The 20257-nt window shown below is 59.9% G+C and overlaps 2 protein-coding genes across 3 annotated transcripts; both read left to right on the forward strand.

The window, feature by feature from the left end:
• Positions 1–531: 531 nt before the first annotated feature.
• Positions 532–13229, forward strand: Fbxl16 (F-box and leucine rich repeat protein 16). Of its 2 annotated transcripts, none has more exons than XM_047533973.1 (6): positions 532–553; positions 8116–8762; positions 9655–10163; positions 10580–10664; positions 10990–11053; positions 11397–13229. In XM_047533973.1, the coding sequence occupies exons 2-6, from the start codon at positions 8130–8132 to the stop codon at positions 11543–11545; spliced, it is 1440 nt and encodes a 479-aa protein (XP_047389929.1). In that variant the 5' UTR covers positions 532–553; positions 8116–8129; the 3' UTR covers positions 11546–13229. The 2 variants fall into 2 exon arrangements, with proteins under 2 accessions (XP_047389929.1, XP_047389928.1); XM_047533972.1 differs by lacking the exon at positions 532–553 and adding an exon at positions 1017–1353.
• A 1883-nt stretch (positions 13230–15112) lies between these two features.
• Wdr24 (WD repeat domain 24) lies at positions 15113–20200 on the forward strand. The gene is made up of 9 exons (XM_047533269.1): positions 15113–16202; positions 17154–17331; positions 17451–18123; positions 18660–18778; positions 18857–18978; positions 19073–19177; positions 19342–19679; positions 19767–19951; positions 20032–20200. The coding sequence occupies exons 1-9, from the start codon at positions 15722–15724 to the stop codon at positions 20198–20200; spliced, it is 2370 nt and encodes a 789-aa protein (XP_047389225.1). The 5' UTR covers positions 15113–15721.
• Positions 20201–20257: the final 57 nt, after the last annotated feature.

Genomic DNA, 20257 nt, shown 5'->3' on the forward strand with positions numbered 1-20257 from the left:
ACCAGCTGGCTTCATTTCAACTTTTCCCCGATTCCAATACCCTGCCCTGCTCTCCCCACCTGATCCCTCTGCCATCCTGCTCCCCAGGATGGAGGGCCACTGGTCTTTCCTTTAGCCCTGAGCCTGCTGGGAGATCTGGTGTGCCCTGTAGCCCTGACAAGACTCCTCTACAGGAACTCCCATGTCCATCCATGCCCTGGCCTGCAGCAGCTGCCCCTCCTGGCTTCTAGTCCATCCCCGGGGACCTTTGCACAAGCTTCCTGAAGCACTCCTTCCTCTCACGCTTCGGGTCTAGGTTCACAGTGACGTCCTCAGGAACACCACCCTCTTGAGTTCGCCACCATGATACCCTTTCATCGTCACCCTCTGAAGTGATGTTTAGTCACTTGTTTGCATGGTGCTGCAGGTGTGTGCCTGTACCAAGAGGGTTCCTGGGTCTGGCCCGCAGCATCTGTGCAGGGGGTGGGAAGCCAGCAGGCCGGGCCTCCAGCTCCCACCGAGTGTGTCAGACCACCCGGTCTCCTCCGAATCTGGCCTCCCCTTCCTTGGCCCGGTAGGTGGCAACTACAATCCATTGGAAGCCGGGCGGTCCCCAACCCCGAAGGACCGCTGTCCTTGGCCAAGCGCTGGCACCAGGGATCCTGAGTTCTATACGCGCAGGTTGCGGGGTCGCCACAGCTTTGCATCCGCGGGCCGCTGGAGGCTGCTGTCCGCCGCACGCGCTGCACTTCCCTGCCCTCCCCTCCCGTGTCCTCCGGGTCTCACCGCCTGCCTGCGTTTGTTATTGTGCGGGCGCCCGCAGGGAAGGAGGGTGCCAGGGCGCGCGGGGCCTGGCGCGTACCGGTTGACGGCGAGTCGGGAGCGCGCTGAGCGGGGGTGAGGGTGGGGGTGGGGCGGGGCTCGACATCCTAGGCGCCCCCTCCCGGCTCGCGATCCCCGATTGGTTCCGACGCGGGAGCGCGCGAGGGCGCGGCGCTTAGGGCCGGGCTAGGGGCGCGCGCGGCGCCGCCGGCGGCCGAGGAGGAGCGCGGGGAGGAGCGCGGAGGAGGAGCGCGGGGAGGAGGGCGAGGGGAGGGAGGAGGCGCCCGCCCCGCTCCCTGCAAAGCGGCCTTATTTATCTGGGCACAGCCACAGCCTCCCCGGTGGGAGGCTCCGGCGGCCGATCCTCTCCCACCGGGGAGCTCCGCTCCGGGCGCCGCGGAGAGGGCCCGGCGGGGCGCGGGGCGCGACCGGGCTCTGCCCGCCAGTCCAGCATCTCGGCTGCCTCTGAGCTCGCCCGCGCCCATGCTGGGCTCTCCATGACGCGAGGTCGCCGGGCGGACAGCGTGGCATGAGCCAGGAGCCCGGGCCAAGGTAAGGTGTGCGTGCGCGGCCAGGCTGCGAGGCGGGGAGGGGTCCAGGCCTGGCCACAATGAGGAGGGGACAGGATGGGGGCTTGGGACCCCACAGCCGCCGCGGTCGCCAGGAAAAGGCTTACGTAACGGCAGCCCCTTCCCCACTGCACCCCGCAGTCGCCGAGCCTTCAGCCCTACCAGGCCCTCCATAGTACCTCGCCCCAGTGGCTGGCCTGATGGAGGCCCGCTCTCCAATGGCAACGCGGTCAGGGCTGTGGATCAGTGCCACTGGAGCCGCTGAGGAGAAGCTCAGTACCTCGGCCCCAGGACACGAAATTGCAGACCCCCCAGCCCCCATGCTGACTGGCTGGGCTCTGGGTACCCCTGCTCCAGTGCCCTTAGCCCCTGGGTCTAGTGACAGGTGTTAGATGTAATTAAACTCCAGGAGGAGCCATGTGGGTTTGTGGCCTGGGGGCTGGTCCTCCCCTGGATACCTTCCCTGACATGGGCCCGTATAGAGCTGCCACCCACGGTGTGGGTTGCAGGAAGGAGAAGAGGGAGTGGGCTGGCATGTCCCTGCTTTGGGAGGAGGGACTAGGCCTTGGCTAAGCTGGAGGGCCTCAGGTGGGAAAGTGGGCATAGGGATCCCATGCCCTCTTGGGGGTTTGAGTGGGTGGGCAAGGCTTCCCACCATCATTCCAGGAGAAACCTGACTCTCGGACCCTCAGAACCCATGGCCCAGCAGCCACTCCTCTGGCCCCTCCTGGCTCTGAGCAGGCAGATTGACCTCTGCAGGAGAACCAGATGGCAGATACCACTTTACCTGCCTCCCTCCCTCAGGCCCCTTGTCCAAAGCCACATTGTCTCTGACCAGTAGGCAGTTCAAACGTCCATGGTGCCTACTGGACATAGAGCCCTTTCCCAGGCACCCCTTTGATAAAATGCTGGACAGCAGTCTCAGAGCTGAGAGCCTGGGCTGGGCTGGGAGCCCAAGGCTTTGGGGCTGCCCAGGCCGGGGCAGATGCCTGATGGAACCTGGCTGCCCTGCCACAGAACTGGATCAGAAGCCATCAGGAAGGAAGGGAAATTCAAGGCCCAGTTGTAAACGTGGGTGGTGCATGGGGATGCCAGGACTCAACTGACCACGTCCACTACCTGCTTCTCAACCACCACTCCCCTTAGGCCCAGCGCACCACGGGGGATGTTCAGGGAGTAGGCTCACCCCTCCAGTCCATACCCACTTTCAAGACACCTGAATAAGTCCTGTTCCCCACTGATGAGGGAAAACAAGTCCCCTAGAGAGGGACCTAGGCTCAGGAAGCCCTGAGCTGCTGAGAGGCAGGCACACCCCAGGTGGAAGCAGGGCTCTGGCTGGCATGGGCTGACTGCTTGCAGACCCTGTCTCCTCCCTGTGGGAGCTCACTCACTGCTATGCCTTCGAGGCTGGTGCAGGGGGAGGTGGGAAGGCAGCAATGGAAGCTCTGGGGGACTGGGGGGGGGGCCAGTCTTCCCACCAGTGGTCCAGTAGGAACCAGTGGCTGTGCCCACTGCAGAGGGTGCATACAGGCTACATTCCGTCATTTGGTGGGTACCCACAAGAATAGGCACTAAGGGCACCATCCTAAGCCTTGGATGCTCATGTTCTGTAGAGCAGGGGAGCCATCTGAGCCCGAACCCTATGTCCACTCCTCAGCCCTGCATGGCTGAGCTGCCTGGACTTGGTCACAGGGCCTCTGTCTGCTAGAGCATCAACTTGGGTCTGTGCATCCTAGGCCAAAAGTCTTGTGCACCTCAGAAGCATCTCCAGCTGAGGGTGGAAGGTGCTCCCCTCCCACCCTCAACTGGAGACACGTGCAGTGGCAGGGATGTGCCTGAGTCATGGGCTGTCATGGAACGTGTCAGCCTGCACCACGCCCCCAATCCCAGCTTCCATGGTTGTCACCCTGGTGCCTGGGAGCTGCCACTGTAGACTGAGCCTGATCTGAGTTTTCTTGTTACCCATGCCCTGCCCAGCCCAGGGTCCTCAGCAAGCAGAAGGACTGGTCAGTACAAGTTCTTTGGAAGTCAAGCCCCCCAGCATCCAAGACAGGCTACATCCTGATCTGGTGCTCAGAAATGGGGCTGTCAGAGATAGGAGAAGAGTTCCCCAGACTGGGCATGATAAGGGGCAAGGATGTTGGTGGGCATTCAGTTTGCAGCCTCTGGAAAGAGAGCAGGAAAACAGTAGGAATCCTGCTAGGTGAGGCCAGTGCTCAGAGAGACCACTAACCTAAATCTTAGCAGGACACAGGGAACCCCATGAAACAGAAGAGGCCAGAGCAAGGAGACATGAATGCGAATCTATGCAGGGGCACTGGGGAGCAGATAGCCTGGAGGTCTTGGGGTCAATCACGGCTTGCACAACTTCTAGAAAATAACTCTCTGAGCTTCTCCCCCAGCACCCCCCATCAGTTGGTGTGGGAGAGGCCCAGACCAGCAATGGGAGGTCTGATGCTGGAAAGAACTAGGCAGCATCTCCCTTGTCCCTCTCCCCTGGAGTCTCCTGCCCCATTCCCTAGGGTCAGGCCAGATTATGGGGAATGGACAGCCAATGTATTTATCCCTGTAGCTCCAGAAGTTGTCCTCTTTCCCCAGGTTCTGCATATTCCAAGGTCTATCTCAAGTCTCCAGGGTCTTGGGAGTCTTCCCAGTGACCATGGTACCAAGTGAGTCCCAACCCCAGTGACCTCTCTTCCTTATCAACACTGATCACTAGCACAACTGCGATTAAGTTCTTGATATGTCTGCCTCCCCTACCAGCCAGCCTCCTGTTGAAATCTGACCTGTTCTCCTCCCACCTCTTGGGCCTCTGTACAGCCTTGCTGACTGGGCTGTCATTTCTCACTCATGCCTTTATTAGCATGTTCATTCCTTCATCCAGCAACACTCAGAGGCCACAGAGCTGTGATGCTGTCTGTCCTCAAGGAGTCCCCAAGTCAGCAAAGAGGTGACTAGTGATGACAACCCAGTAAGTGGGTGAGACCTTGGAGATGCCCAGTCAGGGAGGCAGGGGTGGGGCTCACAACTGCAAATGGAGTAGAGGACTGGGGTCTGGCTGGGCTAGGGTGTTAAGGCTGGAGGGGAGGCTGGATCTTAGGGCCCAGTGACTTGGCATGCAGAAGAAATAATCCCTGCGGGGCCCCAGCATGGCCATCTGTGGACTGTTAGCCAGAAAACTACCCAGTGCTGGGGTCCTCTTGGGAATCCCCAGTGTCCACCATAGTCTTTGGCTCACTCCCCAGAAGCTCCCTGATCTGACCCTGGCTTGGGCTCACAAGGACAAGAGAGCTGAGGGAGTAGCCACTGTGTCCCCTTTCCCCAGCGTATGCCCAGGAACCTCAAGCCCTCCACAGCCTATCCCAGCTGAGGACCTCCCCAGAGTCCCACTCCTAACTGACCAGGACACACCAGGGCTGAAGCTGTCATGCAAGCTTGGTTGATGTTTTCAAAAGCCTCTCTTCCCAAGATCAGCTCCTAAGGTGCTTGTCCCTAAAGGAAGAGCCATCCCGGAGTGGAGAGCAGTGCCAAGGCAGGAGGGGAGGGTCCATGAACCATGGGAAGCAGGCCCCTGGTCACTTTCCAGCAGAGTGGCAGGGACAGGCAGAGGGCCCCTCAGAACTTCCAGGGACCTCTGGTCTAACTGGCAGGAAGGCCCTGGTCTCCCGCTGTGAGCTCCGCCTTTCCCCAAGCCCTCAGCCCTTGGACCAGGTGTGGTGCTTGCCTTTTTTGAACTTTGGGGGTGGGGGTAGGGCGGAGGCTTCTGGGGCTGGGTTAGTCAGGTCAGGAATGTGAGCAGCTGAAACCCCAGGAAGTGGGCACAAAGTCGGGAAGCATGGGGGCCTCTGTGGTGCAGTTCCAAGCCAGGGCAGAGGGCCTTGGATGAGAGTGGGTTGAGGGCCTGTCAGAAATCGTCTTCAGGCAGGAGGGGAGGGTCCATGAGCCTCCTTCCGAAGACGCTCACGCCGCCTGATTTTCACCAGCTCTACCCTGAGACTTGAAAGTAGGGATGAGACTTGAGCTTCTGCAAATGTGAGCTCCAGTGGGGGCCACAGGGAATTCCACAGATGCGCGGGGCATCCACGTGCATCCCCCAACTTGGGCGCTCCACGTGCACACCCGCGGCGGGAGCATTCTCAGCCTAAATCGGCACAGCTCTTGGATTATTTCTCTCTTGGTGCCGCCTCCGCGCCTCCTCCGGATCCCAGCCGAGCAGGCGGCTTCTCCCCCCGGGTCCCCCCACCGCCGCCTCTGGGAACCCTCCCTGCTGAGCTGGATTTGCCAGGCTTCGGGTTTGCCGGACCCCCGCCCCAACCTTGCCCTCCGCGGTCAGCGGGGCAGTCCGCCCGGGCCTGGTCCGTAAGAGCACGCACGGCCGCTGTCCATGGTGCTACGCGCTGGGAGCCGAAACTGGTCTGCGGGAAGGGGCGGAGTCCGGCTGGGTGGGGCATTCTGGACGTCGAAATCAGGGCTCCCCGGGTCTAGGAAGCAGGGGACCCTGTTCTGGGGACATGGGTGTACACAGCCCAGGGCAACCTCTCCATTCTCTGTACAGCTCCCAGCACGGCCTTGCTGGGGCAGGAATGGAGGCGGTCCTGGACCTTATCCTTTTCCTTCATGGTCCACACCTCCGTGTGCTGACTCTCAGACTGGAGTGACCCTGGTTAGGCCTCCTCCACAGCGACTAAACTGACTCCCCAGCACCTCGGGTTCCTTATCTGAAAACTGGGGTACCGATAATGGCCACCCCCCATGCCCTGAAGCACGTGATCATCCCATCAGCACTTGCCAAGCGTTGCTGTGGATGTTGTACTAGCCAGTGTTTCAGTACCACTTCCTAATCATGAGCACATGCAAAGAGACAGCTAAGGTGTGGGAGCCCCACTGACCAGGCACACAGCATCCAGGTCTGGGGTGCACTGCCGGTGGCAGCGTGACTGGTGGCTGCCAGAGAAGGAAGGCCTTTTGACCCAAATCAGTCATGAGGACCATCTGTTTTGGTGAGACCCAGGTCCCAGCCCGGGTCTGTACCCCCTACCCAGAGGTGGGAAATAGCAAGGACTGTCCTGTCCAGGACTTGGAAGCCAGTGGAGGTACGGCGCTAGAAACAGGAGGTCAAGGCCTCTCTCCCCCTTCCCCCATGGCTCTTGTGCTCTTTCCCTGGGAAACCGGGGGCAGGAGGGGGTGGACAGCCAGCTTCCCCAGCCCTGCAGCTCCAGAAGGGAGACTGCCAAAAGGGAGACAGGAACTGTTCTCATCCTGCATATTCTAACATCCACCCCAAGCCTTGAGAAGCCCTTGGGAGTCTCCTCAGATCCCCCCATGGCGGTTCTGTGACACTTGTGAGTTGATGGCCCATCTTTGTCAGACAGGAGGGGAAGGGGAAGGTGGGAGTGGCTTCCCTTCCACCCCGAGACTGTGGGGCAAGAAGATGGGGACCTGCATATAGGCTCAGCTTAGTCCTGGGGTCACCTACAGACCCAATAAGGCTGATGCTGCATTGCCCTTGGTCCTGCCCTGGAGCTCAGAAGTAAGCTCCATGTCATTGTGAAAGATTTACTGTGCACTATGCAGGTGTCTCCCCAGCCAGGTGTCAAAGTGAGGAAATGGAAGCTCTGAAAAGGGGAGTGACTAGCCGAGACCACATAAAGTGGGCCTGTTTGAGGTCCAGAGTGTGGGACCTCAGGGTGTGTTCCAGTGAGACCCCTGGGTATTCTGCTTTCTCAATGGACACTGGGTGGGGGCGAGCAGGAGTAGATGATGGCCACTGCTTCCCCTCCCCCCATGGCTTTCTGTGCAGTGTCTTTTTTTTTTTTTTTTTTGCGGTGCTGGGGATTGAACCCAGGTCCTTGTGCTTGCAAGGCAGGAACTCTACCAACTGAGCTATATCCCCAGCCCACTGTGCAGTCTTGTGCCGCCCAGTTACAGCCCTCAGGCCCTGTGGAGGGGAGCTGGACTGGGGGTGGCCTAAGTCCCACCCTGTGGGCAATGACCCTGGCCTGAGAGGAGTCTTCCATGGGACTCTTATCAGCCAGCTGTGATCCAAACTTTGACTCTATCACGTAACTGATCAAAACCTTAGACAAGCAACTCACTGACCTTGGCTTCCTGATCTATACAGTGGATACAGTCACCACAGCACTGTCCTCATTTGGGTAGGTGAAGGACTGGAGAAAAAGCATGTGTCCAGATGCCACCATGCTGGGGAAAATGGCTTCCCTCTCTCTCTGGGTAGATCCTGAGTCACAGAACCTCCCACGGCCACTGAGATCCTTGGGAGTAGGGTGAGACTTAGAAGGGCACCAGAACTCCTTCAGAGAGCTATGCTGGCATCCTGTAGTGGGGAGCCAGAGACTGCCCCAACCCTTTCCTCAGTTTCCCAGACCCTGCCCAGTAGAGGCAGGGTCCTGGTGATGGGCACCAGAGGAGCAGAGGTGAAGGGAGTGGTCAGGGACTCCATCTCTGCACCTCCATTGTCTCATGTGTGAAATGGGAATAAGCATCAAAAAGCATCCATAAGCATAGCAGGTTGAGTTAGTGCATGCAGTAGGTACTCAGTGAATGCAGAGGTCATTGCCTCCCTTTGCTGCACCCAACCAGGGAGGAAGAGGCATGCACTTGGATCTTTTCTGTTGGATGGTTCTAGGAGTACCATGGTGGGGCCACCCAGGGATGGGAAGGAGCAGGCTTCCCCAGCCTCCCCAGATACTATCAGACTCACTTGCCCCTCCCGGCCTGTCTGCAGAGCCTTCGAGGAAGATGTCGAGCCCAGGTGTCAACGGCGACCCCAAGCCTCCGTGCTTGCCTCGAAATGGCCTGGTGAAGCTGCCGGGCCAGCCCAACGGCCTGGGTGCAGCCAGCATCACCAAGGGTACTCCTGCTGCCAAGAACCGTCCCTGCCAGCCACCGCCCCCACCCGCCCTTCCACCTCCCAGCCTGGCCTCTCCACTGTCCAGGGGCCCGCTGGCTGGGGGCCCCTGCCCCCTGGCAGGTGGACCAGCCTCAGCCTCGGTGCCTGGACCCCCAGCAGAGCGGCCACCGCTGGCCACAGATGAGAAGGTCCTCAACGGCCTCTTTTGGTACTTCTCAGCATGTGAGAAGTGCGTGCTGGCCCAGGTGTGCAAGGCCTGGCGGCGTGTGCTCTACCAGCCCAAGTTCTGGGCAGGCCTCACGCCTGTGCTGCACGCCAAGGAGCTCTACAACGTGCTGCCTGGTGGCGAGAAGGAGTTCGTGAACCTGCAGGGCTTTGCTGCACGTGGCTTTGAGGGCTTCTGCCTGGTTGGGGTCTCCGACCTGGACATCTGTGAGTTCATCGACAACTATGCGCTCTCCAAGAAGGGGGTCAAGGCCATGAGCCTCAAGCGCTCCACCATCACCGATGCTGGCCTAGAGGTGTGCCCCCAAACTAGTCCTGGTGGCAGGGCAGGCAGCAGAGCTGCATGGGTGTGGAAGGGTAGGGAGCCGCACAGGAAGTGTAGCACACAGAGAACAAAGAAGCATCCTGTTGCCCTAAGGAGGAAGACTGCCAGGGGTGGGGTAGGACTGGGTTCATAGCTTGGGAACCTGATGCAAAGTGAAAATGTGCATTCTTGTTCAGAGATGATTAAGAATTTCAAGAGGAGCTGGGTGTGGTGGCATACACCTGTAATCCCAACTGCTCAGGAGTTTGAGGCAGAAAGATCCCAAGTTCAAAGCCAGCCTCAGCAATTTAGTGAGGCCCTACGCAACTTAGCAAGACCTTGTCTCGAAATTTAAAAAAAGGGGTTGGGGATGTGCTCAGTGGTTGAGTCCCCCTGGGTTCAATCCCTGGTACCAAAAAAAAAAAAAAAAAAAAGGGAATTTCAAGGTGGCAACAGCAGAGCAATTAAGTGTGAGACTGAGAAGGGAAGTTACTTCTCACTGACCTTGGGTTGGGAGGATGCTGGAGGGAGGTGAAGGGTAGTTTAGGAAGGGTCTCCTATTAGCAAAGGTTGGAGGAGCAATGGGCAGCCTCCCCAGTCCCCAAACCAGCTGTTCTGAGCACCTACTCTGGCAAGGCGTTGGCTCACGGGTTCCCTGTGCCATGCCTCTCTTTGGAATGTTGTTGAAGTGTAAAACTATAAGTGCAGTCCTCAGAGTTCAGCATGTTTGCACAAGTCTACACCCAAGAGACAACTGCTTCTTGCTTCCCAGCAGCTTATTCCAACCTATCTCAGGCAATCCTCACCACACCCTGAGGGAGGAGCCTACTGGGGAGGGTTGGGGAGCAGAGCCAGGCGAGGCCCTGACCCGTGCCCGCCCACAGGTGATGCTGGAGCAGATGCAGGGCGTGGTCCGCCTGGAGCTGTCGGGCTGCAACGACTTCACTGAGGCCGGGCTGTGGTCCAGCCTGAGTGCCCGCATCACCTCGCTGAGCGTGAGCGACTGCATCAATGTGGCAGACGATGCCATCGCGGCCATCTCACAGCTGCTGCCCAACCTGGCAGAGTTGAGCCTGCAGGCCTACCATGTGACGGACACGGCACTGGCTTACTTCACAGCGCGGCAGGGCCACAGCACACACACGCTGCGCCTGCTCTCTTGCTGGGAGATCACTAACCATGGAGTGGTCAACGTGGTGCACAGCCTGCCCAACCTCACGGCGTTGAGCCTCTCGGGCTGCTCTAAGGTCACGGATGATGGTGTTGAGCTCGTAGCCGAGAACCTACGCAAGCTGCGCAGCCTCGACCTGTCGTGGTGCCCTCGCATCACAGACATGGCACTAGAATATGTGGCCTGTGATCTGCACCGCCTGGAGGAGCTTGTGCTGGACAGGTGCGCACGACCCTGCACCCTCTGCGGGATCACCATGTACTGGGAGCCTAGAGTGGGTGGGTCTGAATCCGTGGGCTTCTGGTGTGGGCGAGGCCACTGAGGGGGCAGATGGGGGCAGATAGGGGCAGGACTATGGTGTGATGGGCAGCGCCATTGAGAGCAGAGGGCCAGGAGTTGGTGGAACTACAGCAACGGTTGGTTGAACCGGCATCCTTCCTAGAAGCTGGTACTAGGGCGTGACAGCGTGGTGGGGGGAAGCCAGGGCGGGGCTATAGGAAGGGTGGGGCGATAGCGGGTGAGGTAGGGGTTTGCACCAGGGTCATGGGGGTGGGGTACGGAGTTGGGGGGGTGCAGCAGCTTAGGGGGCGGGGCGAAGTGATTTGAAGGTGGGCAGTCCCCCTCTGGTGCAACTGCAGGTGTGTACGCATCACGGACACTGGCCTCAGCTATTTGTCCACCATGTCGTCCCTCCGCAGCCTCTACCTGCGATGGTGCTGCCAGGTACCGGACCTTCACGCCTTCGGCATGGGGGCGGGGGGGATAGGCGGGCGTGGTGGGGGGCGCGGGGAAAGCACCATTCCTGCCTGCTGACCTTTTTTCGGCTCCACTCAGATCCCGCAGGGGTTTGAGATCGCTCTGCACCCAGCAGAGAACCTAGACAGAACTGGCGGGAACCCCAGGGTCCTCATCAGTGCTTCCCAGCCACTTCCTGGCTCTGCGGGGGGCCGAGAAACCTCCATCTTGAACCCCGACTCCTGCCCCTCCTGCGGCTGCAGGTCCAGGGCAAGCGTAAATGGTTAACTCGCCCTCCCCCACTTCCGCCCAGGTGCAGGACTTCGGGCTGAAGCACCTCCTGGCTATGAGGAGCTTGCGTCTCTTGTCTCTGGCAGGTGAGACCCTCCCCTGCATGCCTGCTGGGCAGTGATCACTACACTCACCTAGTCTGACACTCCCAGCGTCGGCTCCCTTGTGCGGATTCACACCTGACGTTGGCTGGCTGAGTCGCAGGTTCAAGTAAAGGAGGAGCAAGCTCTAGTCCAGCTCGGCACCGCTGGGCCCCTCCCAGTGCAGTTCCGCCCCCGGAGGCCCCGCCCACTCAGCGAGCACCTACCCGCCCAGCACAGGCCCCTCCCACTCAGCTCAGGGTCCGCCCACAGGGCGCCGCCCCGCGCCGCCCCAGCTCTCTGACTCCTGGAGCTGAGCCGCACCTTTGTTCCCGCTGGTCTGCCTCAGGCTGCCCACTGCTGACCACCACGGGGCTGTCCGGCTTGGTGCAGCTGCAGGAGCTGGAGGAGCTGGAGCTGACCAACTGCCCCGGAGCCACACCCGAGCTCTTCAAGTACTTCTCGCAGCACCTGCCCCGCTGCCTAGTCATCGAGTAGCGCTGGGCTCCCGCCCTGGCCGCGGGAACCCGCCACGCTCTGGGCGGGGCGAGGGGCTCTTCCCAGCTCCTCCGTCGACCCTGCCAGCAGACGCGCGTACGATCCCGCGCGGGAGGCGGGGCGAGCCGAGGACAGCCCCGCCCCGTGCCGCCCTCGGCCCCTCCGCTTCTCTTCCTGCCCGCCCCGGGCAGGGGACGACGGGGTCAGCCCCACGCACGCACGCACACTCGGGGACTTTGTGCATGCCCCTCGTGCCCGCACTGCACGCCCGCCCTCCACCACGCCACAGCCGCTGCCATCACTCGCCCGCCCCGCTGGGGGGCTCAGTCCCTGGGGGGCACTTTGAGCCCCGCCGCCTTCCCTGCCACACCCCGCTCTCTGCCTCCCCGCTGTACCCCATCCCGGGCAGGGCCCAGAGGATTGGGGGGCAGGGTCCCCCAGGACTCAGGGGCCCGGAAGAGCCTCAAGGACCTCCAGCATCTTCCACTGTACCGCGCCTGGCGCCCTCTCTCCGAGGGGTGCGGAGAGACTCAGGCCACTGCCAAAGCCATGGCCCGCTGAGGAGCCCAGCTCCAAGCCCCTCCCTCCCCGTGCCTGCCTGACACAAAGGGCCTTCCTCCCTTACCGTTAAGTGGGCAGTCCCTGTCCACCGCCGCCCACACTGGATCTTCACAGGTCCTTGGCCCCTGGCCCCTAGGATAGCATCGAGATGACGATGGCCTTGGAGTAACCAACATTAGCTCAGTCGAGCCAACCCACCTCAGCCTAGGAGGATGCAGGCACCTTGAGAGACCCCGAGTTGGAGTCACTCTTAGGGTTGTCAGGCTTGGGAGCTTCTGACCGCCGATCCACACTCCAGCCCTGGGCCAGCGGGACTCAGGCCTCTGAGCACCGCAATTCATCCTGAGCAAGTCTGTGCAGAAGTGGGCCCAGCCAAGGGGTCAGGATCAGTACTGACCAGAGACTGATCTTCCAGTGGCCAGCACATCATCCACACCCCGCGGAGGGAGGGCTCCTTTCTAATCCCACCCCATTCGTCCCTCCCCAGCTTCCCAAACCTCTGCCTGCCCAAATGGGCTCCAGCCGTGTTCTGTCTGATCCCAAGACGTTTGGAAGTTCTGGGGGATGCTGGCACATCTTGGCAATGCTGAGGAGGGGGCTGGGACCCCTTTCCATCCCAACCTTGAGCCCCAGGAGATATAGCATCCACACAATCTTGGGACACCCCTGTCTGGTTGGAAGGGAGAAACCAGAGAGCCAGAGAGTGAAAGAGCGAGAGAAAGAGAGCGAGTGAGTGAGAGAGATGCTGTTGAAGCAGAGAGACGGTTCAACAGCCCAAAGAGTTCCCTGCCCCGGAGTGCCCACGAGGAGGCTCCGTGTGGAAGTGGTAGGAGCCAGTTTCTTCAGGCCCTCCTCCCATAGCCCCCCAGTGGGGAGGGGGCAACTGTCCATTTGCCCAAAGTATTAATGCAACTGAAGCTGTGATATTTCCAACGACTGTAGGAGGGAAATTTAAGGGGAGAGAGGAAAACAAAACCAACCAACCCCTAAAATCATTTTCTTATTGTACATAACGACCTCATTCTCCTGTATATGCGGAAGATATAACCTTATATTTGGTAAGTGTTTCTTGTGCTATTTTATCACGTGACCTGTTTATAAAAATATATATTAAAAAAAGTTGTAAAAACATGAGTCTGGGTTGTTTTTAGGTCACCACGTCATGGTGTAGAAGGTCGTACCTGCTGTGGGTTGCCCTGGTCTCTAGATTCTTAGGCACCTCTCAGTTACCGGATTTCTGTTTTTTCAACAAACATGCAGAGGCTGCCAGAATGGAAACTCAGCGGGATCAACACAGAAGTCCCCGGATCCTCTACCGCAACCAGGTGGGGATGACACTAGAGTCATCACATATTCTACTCCCTCAAACGTATTTAGGAATGTGGGCTGGGGACAGTTGGTAGAGTGCTTGCCTCGCAAGCACAAGGCCCTGGATTCAATTCCCAGCACCGCAAAAAAAAAAAAAAAAAAAGTATTTAGGATTAGCAGGGTGCATGGGCCCATGGCTTCTAACACCAGTGACTCCCAAGAGGCTGAGGCAGGAGCACTGCAAATTGGAGGCCAATCTTGGCAACTTAGTAAGATTCTGTCTCAAAAAACAAACAAACAAAAAACGACTGGGGATATAGCTCAGTGGTTGAGCACCCATGGGTTCAATCATCAATAACACAAAGGGGGGGGGAGGGGAGGAGTATTGGGGCTGGGGTTCTGGCTCAGTGTAGCAAGCTCACCTAGCATGCATGAGGCCCTGGGTTCGATCCTCAGCAGCACATAAAAATAAAGGTGGTGTGTCCACCAACAACTAAAAAAGAAAAACTTAACAAGAAGTATTGGCTAGGCTCAGTGACACATACCTGTAATCCCAGTGGCTCTGAGGACTAAGGCAGGATTGTGAGCTCGAAGCCAGCCTCAACAAAAAGTGAGGTGCTAAGCAACTCAGTGAGACCCTGTGTCTAAATAAAATACAAAATAGGGCTGGGGATATGGCTCAGTGGTCGAATGCCCTGAGTTCAATCCTCAGTACCCTGCCCCCCCCCAAAAAAAGTAAGTGTCTAGGATCTACCCCACCACCTGTCCAGAAAGGCAGAAACGAACCTCGTCCTGTGCACATGACAGCTGTGACTAAGCAAGGGCGAGGATATCCCAAGAGATGGCACCATGAATCGGCGGACTAGGGCTATACTCAGAAGAGTAAGGGAGGCTGCAGGTGAACAGGGCCACAGACTGAACGGGCACTGTCAGGCCCTGGGAGGTGGGATCCCTGGGAGGTGGGATCCCTGTGCTGGTGGCCTTCACACCCCTGTGTGGCAGACAACTGGCAGTGAGCAAAGGAGCAGGCTGTGTCAAGTGCTGTGGAGGCGACTGTGACTGGACAGGCTCCGTCCGATGCGGTGTTAGAGAAGGCAGAAGCCGAGCCCCGCAGGATGAGAAGGGCGGAGAGGGAGAAGGCTGGCGGGCTGCTGGAGCGCTGCCAGCAGGACGCGGGAGCCTGGCAGGGAGCGCGCTGCTGCAGAGTGCGCAGTCCGAGGGTCACCGGCAGTGCGGGGCGAGCTGTGGGAAGCCCCAGAAGAAGAGGACCGGGCTGCCGCGCGGGGTTCGGATAGGGACGGCGGCCTGGACAGGCGGGGCGGAGGGAGGAGGGTGGAGGTGCCCGGGATGAGGACTCCGCGGGAGGACCTGAGCGGAGAACTAAGCACGGGTATGCAGTACTGCGACGAAAATACGAAACGCCTGGGGCCGGGGTCGGGGCTGAGTGTAGGGCGCCTGCCTAGTGAGCCAGGACTGGGTTCGACCCTCGGCACCGCATAAATAAACAAACAAATAAATAAAATAAAGGTTCATTGACAACTAAAAGAATATTGAAAGAAGGAAGGGAACACGCCTGCCGCTCCAGCGACACCGAAGGCTGAGGCAGGAGGGCCGGGTCCGGGCGGTTCCCGGCGCCTCCACCAGCGCTGCGCCCCGATCCGGAACTTTATGGTGTGGCCGAGAGTTCCTGCCCGCTTCCGGCGAGGGGCGAGTAAAAAACGGACCACTTCCGGCGAGGGGCGTGATGGAGAAGGGTGGCTTCCCCCACACCGCGGTGTGCTGCCGGCGCGTGACGAGTGCGACGCAGGAGGCGGCCGCCGACCTCTCAAGCTCCTTAACCGGTTCGGCCCTCCGGGTCCCTTCCGCCCTCTGCCCCTCCCTTGGTTCGCGCCTCCCCGGAGCCCCGCTGCCGCGGAGGCCCCGGGCTGACTGAGGGGACCGCAGGAGCCGCTCCGCTCCCTGCGGAGACTGACTGACCTGCGGTCCTTGGCCCCGGAGCTGCCGACGGAGGGATGCGTGCCTTGGGCCAGGACCAACCGTGTAAGGTCTTCTGGGGAGGCCAGACGTGGGACTGACCAGGCCCAGGGCAGCCACGAAGTCTTCTGGCAGATTCCGGTGAGTCGGAACTCCCCGGTGATGTGACTGGCTGAAGGACTATCCTGGTCTGGTCACCGGGACTGACCAAGCCAGGCCAAAGCAGTTCGGGGGCCCTAACCTGGGCGAAAGGTCTGAACTGACCTGACAAGGCACCAGACTGACTAGACCAGCCTGCTTCACCGATGTCCTGACCCCACCACCAGTGTAGCCATGGAGAAGATGTCCCGTGTGACAACAGCCCTGGGTGGCAGTGCACTGACAGGCCGCACCATGCACTGCCACCTGGATGCACCAGCCAACGCCATCAGTGTGTGCCGTGATGCCGCCCAAGTAGTTGTGGCAGGCCGCAGCATCTTCAAGATCTACGCCATAGAGGAGGAGCAGTTTGTGGAAAAACTGAACCTCCGCGTGGGCCGCAAGCCCTCACTCAACCTGAGCTGTGCTGATGTGGTCTGGCACCAGATGGATGAGAACCTGCTGGCCACAGCAGCCACCAATGGTGTGGTAGTCACATGGAACCTGGGTCGGCCATCCCGCAACAAGCAGGACCAGCTGTTCACAGAACACAAGCGCACAGTGAACAAAGTCTGCTTCCACCCCACCGAAGCCCATGTGCTGCTCAGTGGCTCCCAGGATGGCTTCATGAAGTGCTTTGACCTCCGCAGGAAGGACTCTGTCAGCACCTTCTCGGGTGAGGCCCACAGAGGCAGGTCAGGGCAAGTGTGTGGCTCTGCAGGTACTTGACCTGTCCAGGCAGGCTAAGAAGTGCTGTGTGCATCAGAGGCTCTCAGATGCACTTCCAGAGAAGAGCCAGCCCTAGAAGAGTGGATGGGGGCAGGCCTGGGTGAGGTGAGAGCCAGGGCACCAATCGTGGGGAAGAGGCAAGAGAGAGGACCACCAGGAATTGAGACCGGGTGTGGCATGAGGGAGGGCAGAGCCCCACAGACTCAGCCCAGCTCCAGGCCACCTCATTGCAGGAAGTCTATCAGAACCTCCAAGGTTCCTGGCCCAGGGATGCCAAGGAGGTGAAGTACACTGTCTAGTCCCTGTAAGACCATCCCTGAGCCTGCTCTCTCCTGTTCATCTTGACAAGACCAAGTGAAGCACAAGGCAGAGCCCTGGGGCCTTGGAGAACTGGTAGGCTTCTTAAGATAGATGCTGAGCTGTCAGTGTCAGGAGAAGGCTAAACACTTCCCTCCCAGACTCTTGGTGTGGTGGATCTCTAGGGCAGACATGGTCCCTGTGTCCTCCAGTCCTTCAGGCTGTCCAGGCAGCTCCAGCCCAAGGTAAAAGGGTTGGACACCTTGGGTCTTCCACAGGCCATGGCATCCAGGGGAGCTGGGCAGATGGCCCGGTGGGGTTTCTGTTCTCCAGTATTCCAATACTCCTGAGGTGGGACCACAGCTTTGCCAAAGAACTAAGGCAACATGCAAAATCCAGGGGAAATTGAGGCCTAGGAGTTTGTGCAAAAACTGATCTGTCCTCTCTGACTCAGGCTCCACCCACCCTAGGCAGACCCTGGGGGCTGTCCACTCTGCACTCTGGCAGGTGTGTGACCCTGTCCCACAGCCACTCCAAGGGCTCCCCCAACCACAATGGGCCAGCCCCCTTACCTCTGCCTCCAATGATGCCCTGCCCACAGGCCAGTCTGAGAGTGTACGGGATGTCCAGTTCAGCATCCGGGACTACTTTACCTTTGCCTCCACCTTTGAGAATGGCAATGTGCAGCTTTGGGACATCCGCCGTCCTGATCGATGTGAGAGAATGTTCACAGCTCACAACGGGCCTGTCTTCTGCTGCGACTGGCACCCTGAGGACAGGTGTGGTCTGGGCTGTGGGGACCACAGGGCTGAAGGCCTATGAGAGTGTGGTAGTGGCAGGGCTGGGGGTCCCTTCTCTCCCAGGAGAGGTCACTGAGGGCTTGGGGGCCTTCTTGCAGGGGCTGGCTGGCCACAGGTGGGCGTGACAAGATGGTGAAGGTCTGGGACATGACCACGCCCCGCGCCAAAGAGATGCACTGCGTGCAGACCATTGCCTCTGTGGCGCGTGTCAAGTGGCGACCCGAGTGCCGCCACCACCTGGCCACGTGCTCCATGATGGTAGACCACAACATCTACGTGTGGGATGTGCGCCGGCCCTTTGTGCCTGCTGCCATGTTTGAGGAGCACCGTGATGTCACCACGGGCATTGCCTGGCGCCACCCACACGACCCCTGCTTTCTACTCTCAGGCTCTAAGGACAGCACGCTGTGCCAGCATCTGTTCCGTGATGCCAGCCAGCCCGTGGAGCGCGCCAACCCTGAGGGCTTGTGCTATGGCCTCTTCGGGGATGTGGCCTTTGCAGCCAAGGACAGCTTAGTGGCTGCTGAGTCGGGACGCAAGCCCTATGCTGGCGACCGGCGCCACCCCATCTTCTTCAAGCGCAAGCTGGACCCTGCCGAGCCCTTTTCTGGCCTTGCTTCTAGTGCTCTCAGTGTCTTTGAGACAGAGCCTGGTGGTGGCAGCATGAGTTGGTTTGTGGACACAGCTGAGCGCTATGCTCTGGCCGGCCGGCCATTGGCTGAACTCTGTGACCACAATGCAAAGGTGGCTCGGGAACTAGGCCGTAACCAGGTAGGTGGGGCTGGGCTAGGCTGTGGGGGAGTGGGGGTGCAGGGGCCGTGACCTTGGGGTAGGGACTGGCTGCTCTGCCAGCTGCATCCCCACTCCAAACTCAGCACTAACCCTTGTCCTAGTAACAGGGTATCAAGGTCACATAGGTGGAGTGGACCAGACCCTGGGGCTGCCCAGTGTTGGGTGGAGGTCTTGGGAGCTGTGGTTGATGCTGTCACCACTTGGCCACATGCTCCGCCACATTTCCCTCTTGGTGCAGCACCTCTTAACGGCACCTAGCCATGCTGAGAATAGTGCCTGCTGTGTACCAGTCTCTCCTCACCCTTTGGTCACCTGCTCATCTTTGCACTGGCTGTCTCCTAGTTCTGTTTCTTTTGCTTCCCATGATCTATATTTTCCTCAGTAGGGGTGGGAGAGGATATTGGGATACTAGGTCTCCGGGCAGCTGAATGTTGGTGTGATTTTGTTCAGGCAGGGGGGCATGCCTGGGGTGCTGGGTGCCCAGGACCCCCTGAGTGGCTGGTGCCTGCCTCCAGGTGGCGCAGACATGGACCATGCTGCGGATCATCTACTGCAGCCCTGGTCTGGTATCCTCTGCCAGCCTTAACCACAGTGTGGGTAAAGGCAGCTCCTGTGGCCTGCCACTTATAAACAGGTAGGTGCCTGGGGCCAGCTCTTCCCAAGGGGTGGGCCTGCTGGAGCCCAGCCACCCATGAGCCTTTCCTGTCCCCAGTTTCAACCTGAAGGATATGACCCCAGGGCTAGGCAGTGAGACGCGGCTGGACCGGAGCAAGGGGGACACACGGAGCGACACCGTTCTGCTTGACTCCTCAGCCACACTCATCACCAATGAGGGTAGACTGGAGGGTAGATGGGGATCCTGGCGGGAGTGGAGCTGAGGCACTCCACAGCAAACCACCCCTGAATGCCCTCCCTCCTCATTGGGCAGATAATGAGGAAACCGAAGGCAGCGATGTACCTGCTGACTACCTGCTGGGTGATGTTGAGGGTGAGGAGGATGAGCTGTACCCACTGGACCCAGAACATGTGCATCGTGAGTGGGGACTTCGGTGGGGTGGAGGGAGGTGGGGGTAGGGCAGAAGCTGAGGCCCAGAACATGCCTACTGTGAGTGGGGGCTGGGCAGGCTGAGGGGGTTCGGGGAGTGCTGGGAGGCAGCGGGGTGGCTTAGGCCCACCTTGCCTGGTCCTGCCTCCCAGCCGAGGAGCCCGAGTACGTGCTGCCACAGGAGGCCTTCCCATTGCGCCACGAGATTCTGGACACACCGTCTGGGCCTGAGCACCTGCAGGACAAGGCCGACTCGCCACATGTGAGCGGCAGTGAGGCAGATGCAGCCTCTCTGGCACCTGTGGACTCTTTCTCCCTCCTGTCCATCTCCCATGCGCTCTATGACAGCCGCCTGCCACCGGACTTCTTTAGTGTGCTGGTGTGTGACATGCTGCGCTTCTACGCTGAGCAGGGTGATGTGCAGATGGCTGTGTCTGTGCTCATCGTGCTGGGCGAACGGGTGCGCAAGGACATTGACGAGCAGACCCAGGTGTGTGCCAGGCTGGGGAGGGCCTTCCTGGAACAGCAGCTGTCCCGGGCTGTCTGACCGTCCTGACCTCCTTGGGCCTGCCTTCAGGAGCACTGGTACACATCCTACATCGACCTGCTGCAGCGCTTCTGCCTCTGGAACGTGTCCAACGAGGTGGTCAAGCTAAGCACCAGCCGTGCCGTCAGCTGCCTCAATCAGGCATCCACCACGCTGCATGTCAACTGCAGCCACTGCAAGAGGCCCATGAGCAGCCGCGGCTGGGTCTGCGACAGGTGGGGCAGTGGTGGGTGGGGGGACCCAGGGACACTGGGCAACCCAGGAGCCCCCAGCTGAGGTGTCCCCCCCCCCCCAGGTGCCACCGCTGTGCCAGTATGTGTGCTGTCTGCCACCATGTGGTCAAGGGTCTCTTCGTGTGGTGCCAGGGCTGCAGCCACGGAGGCCACCTGCAGCACATCATGAAGTGGCTGGAGGGGAGCTCTCACTGCCCTGCCGGCTGCGGTCACCTATGCGAGTACTCCTGACCCAGCCCCGGGCCCAGCTCAGGCCCGCAGCTCCGGTGCCGGGGTGGGAGGGGGCCA

Source organism: Sciurus carolinensis, chromosome 18 (genome assembly GCF_902686445.1).
Source record: "Sciurus carolinensis chromosome 18, mSciCar1.2, whole genome shotgun sequence".
In the NCBI taxonomy this organism is placed as follows: Eukaryota; Metazoa; Chordata; class Mammalia; order Rodentia; family Sciuridae; genus Sciurus; species Sciurus carolinensis.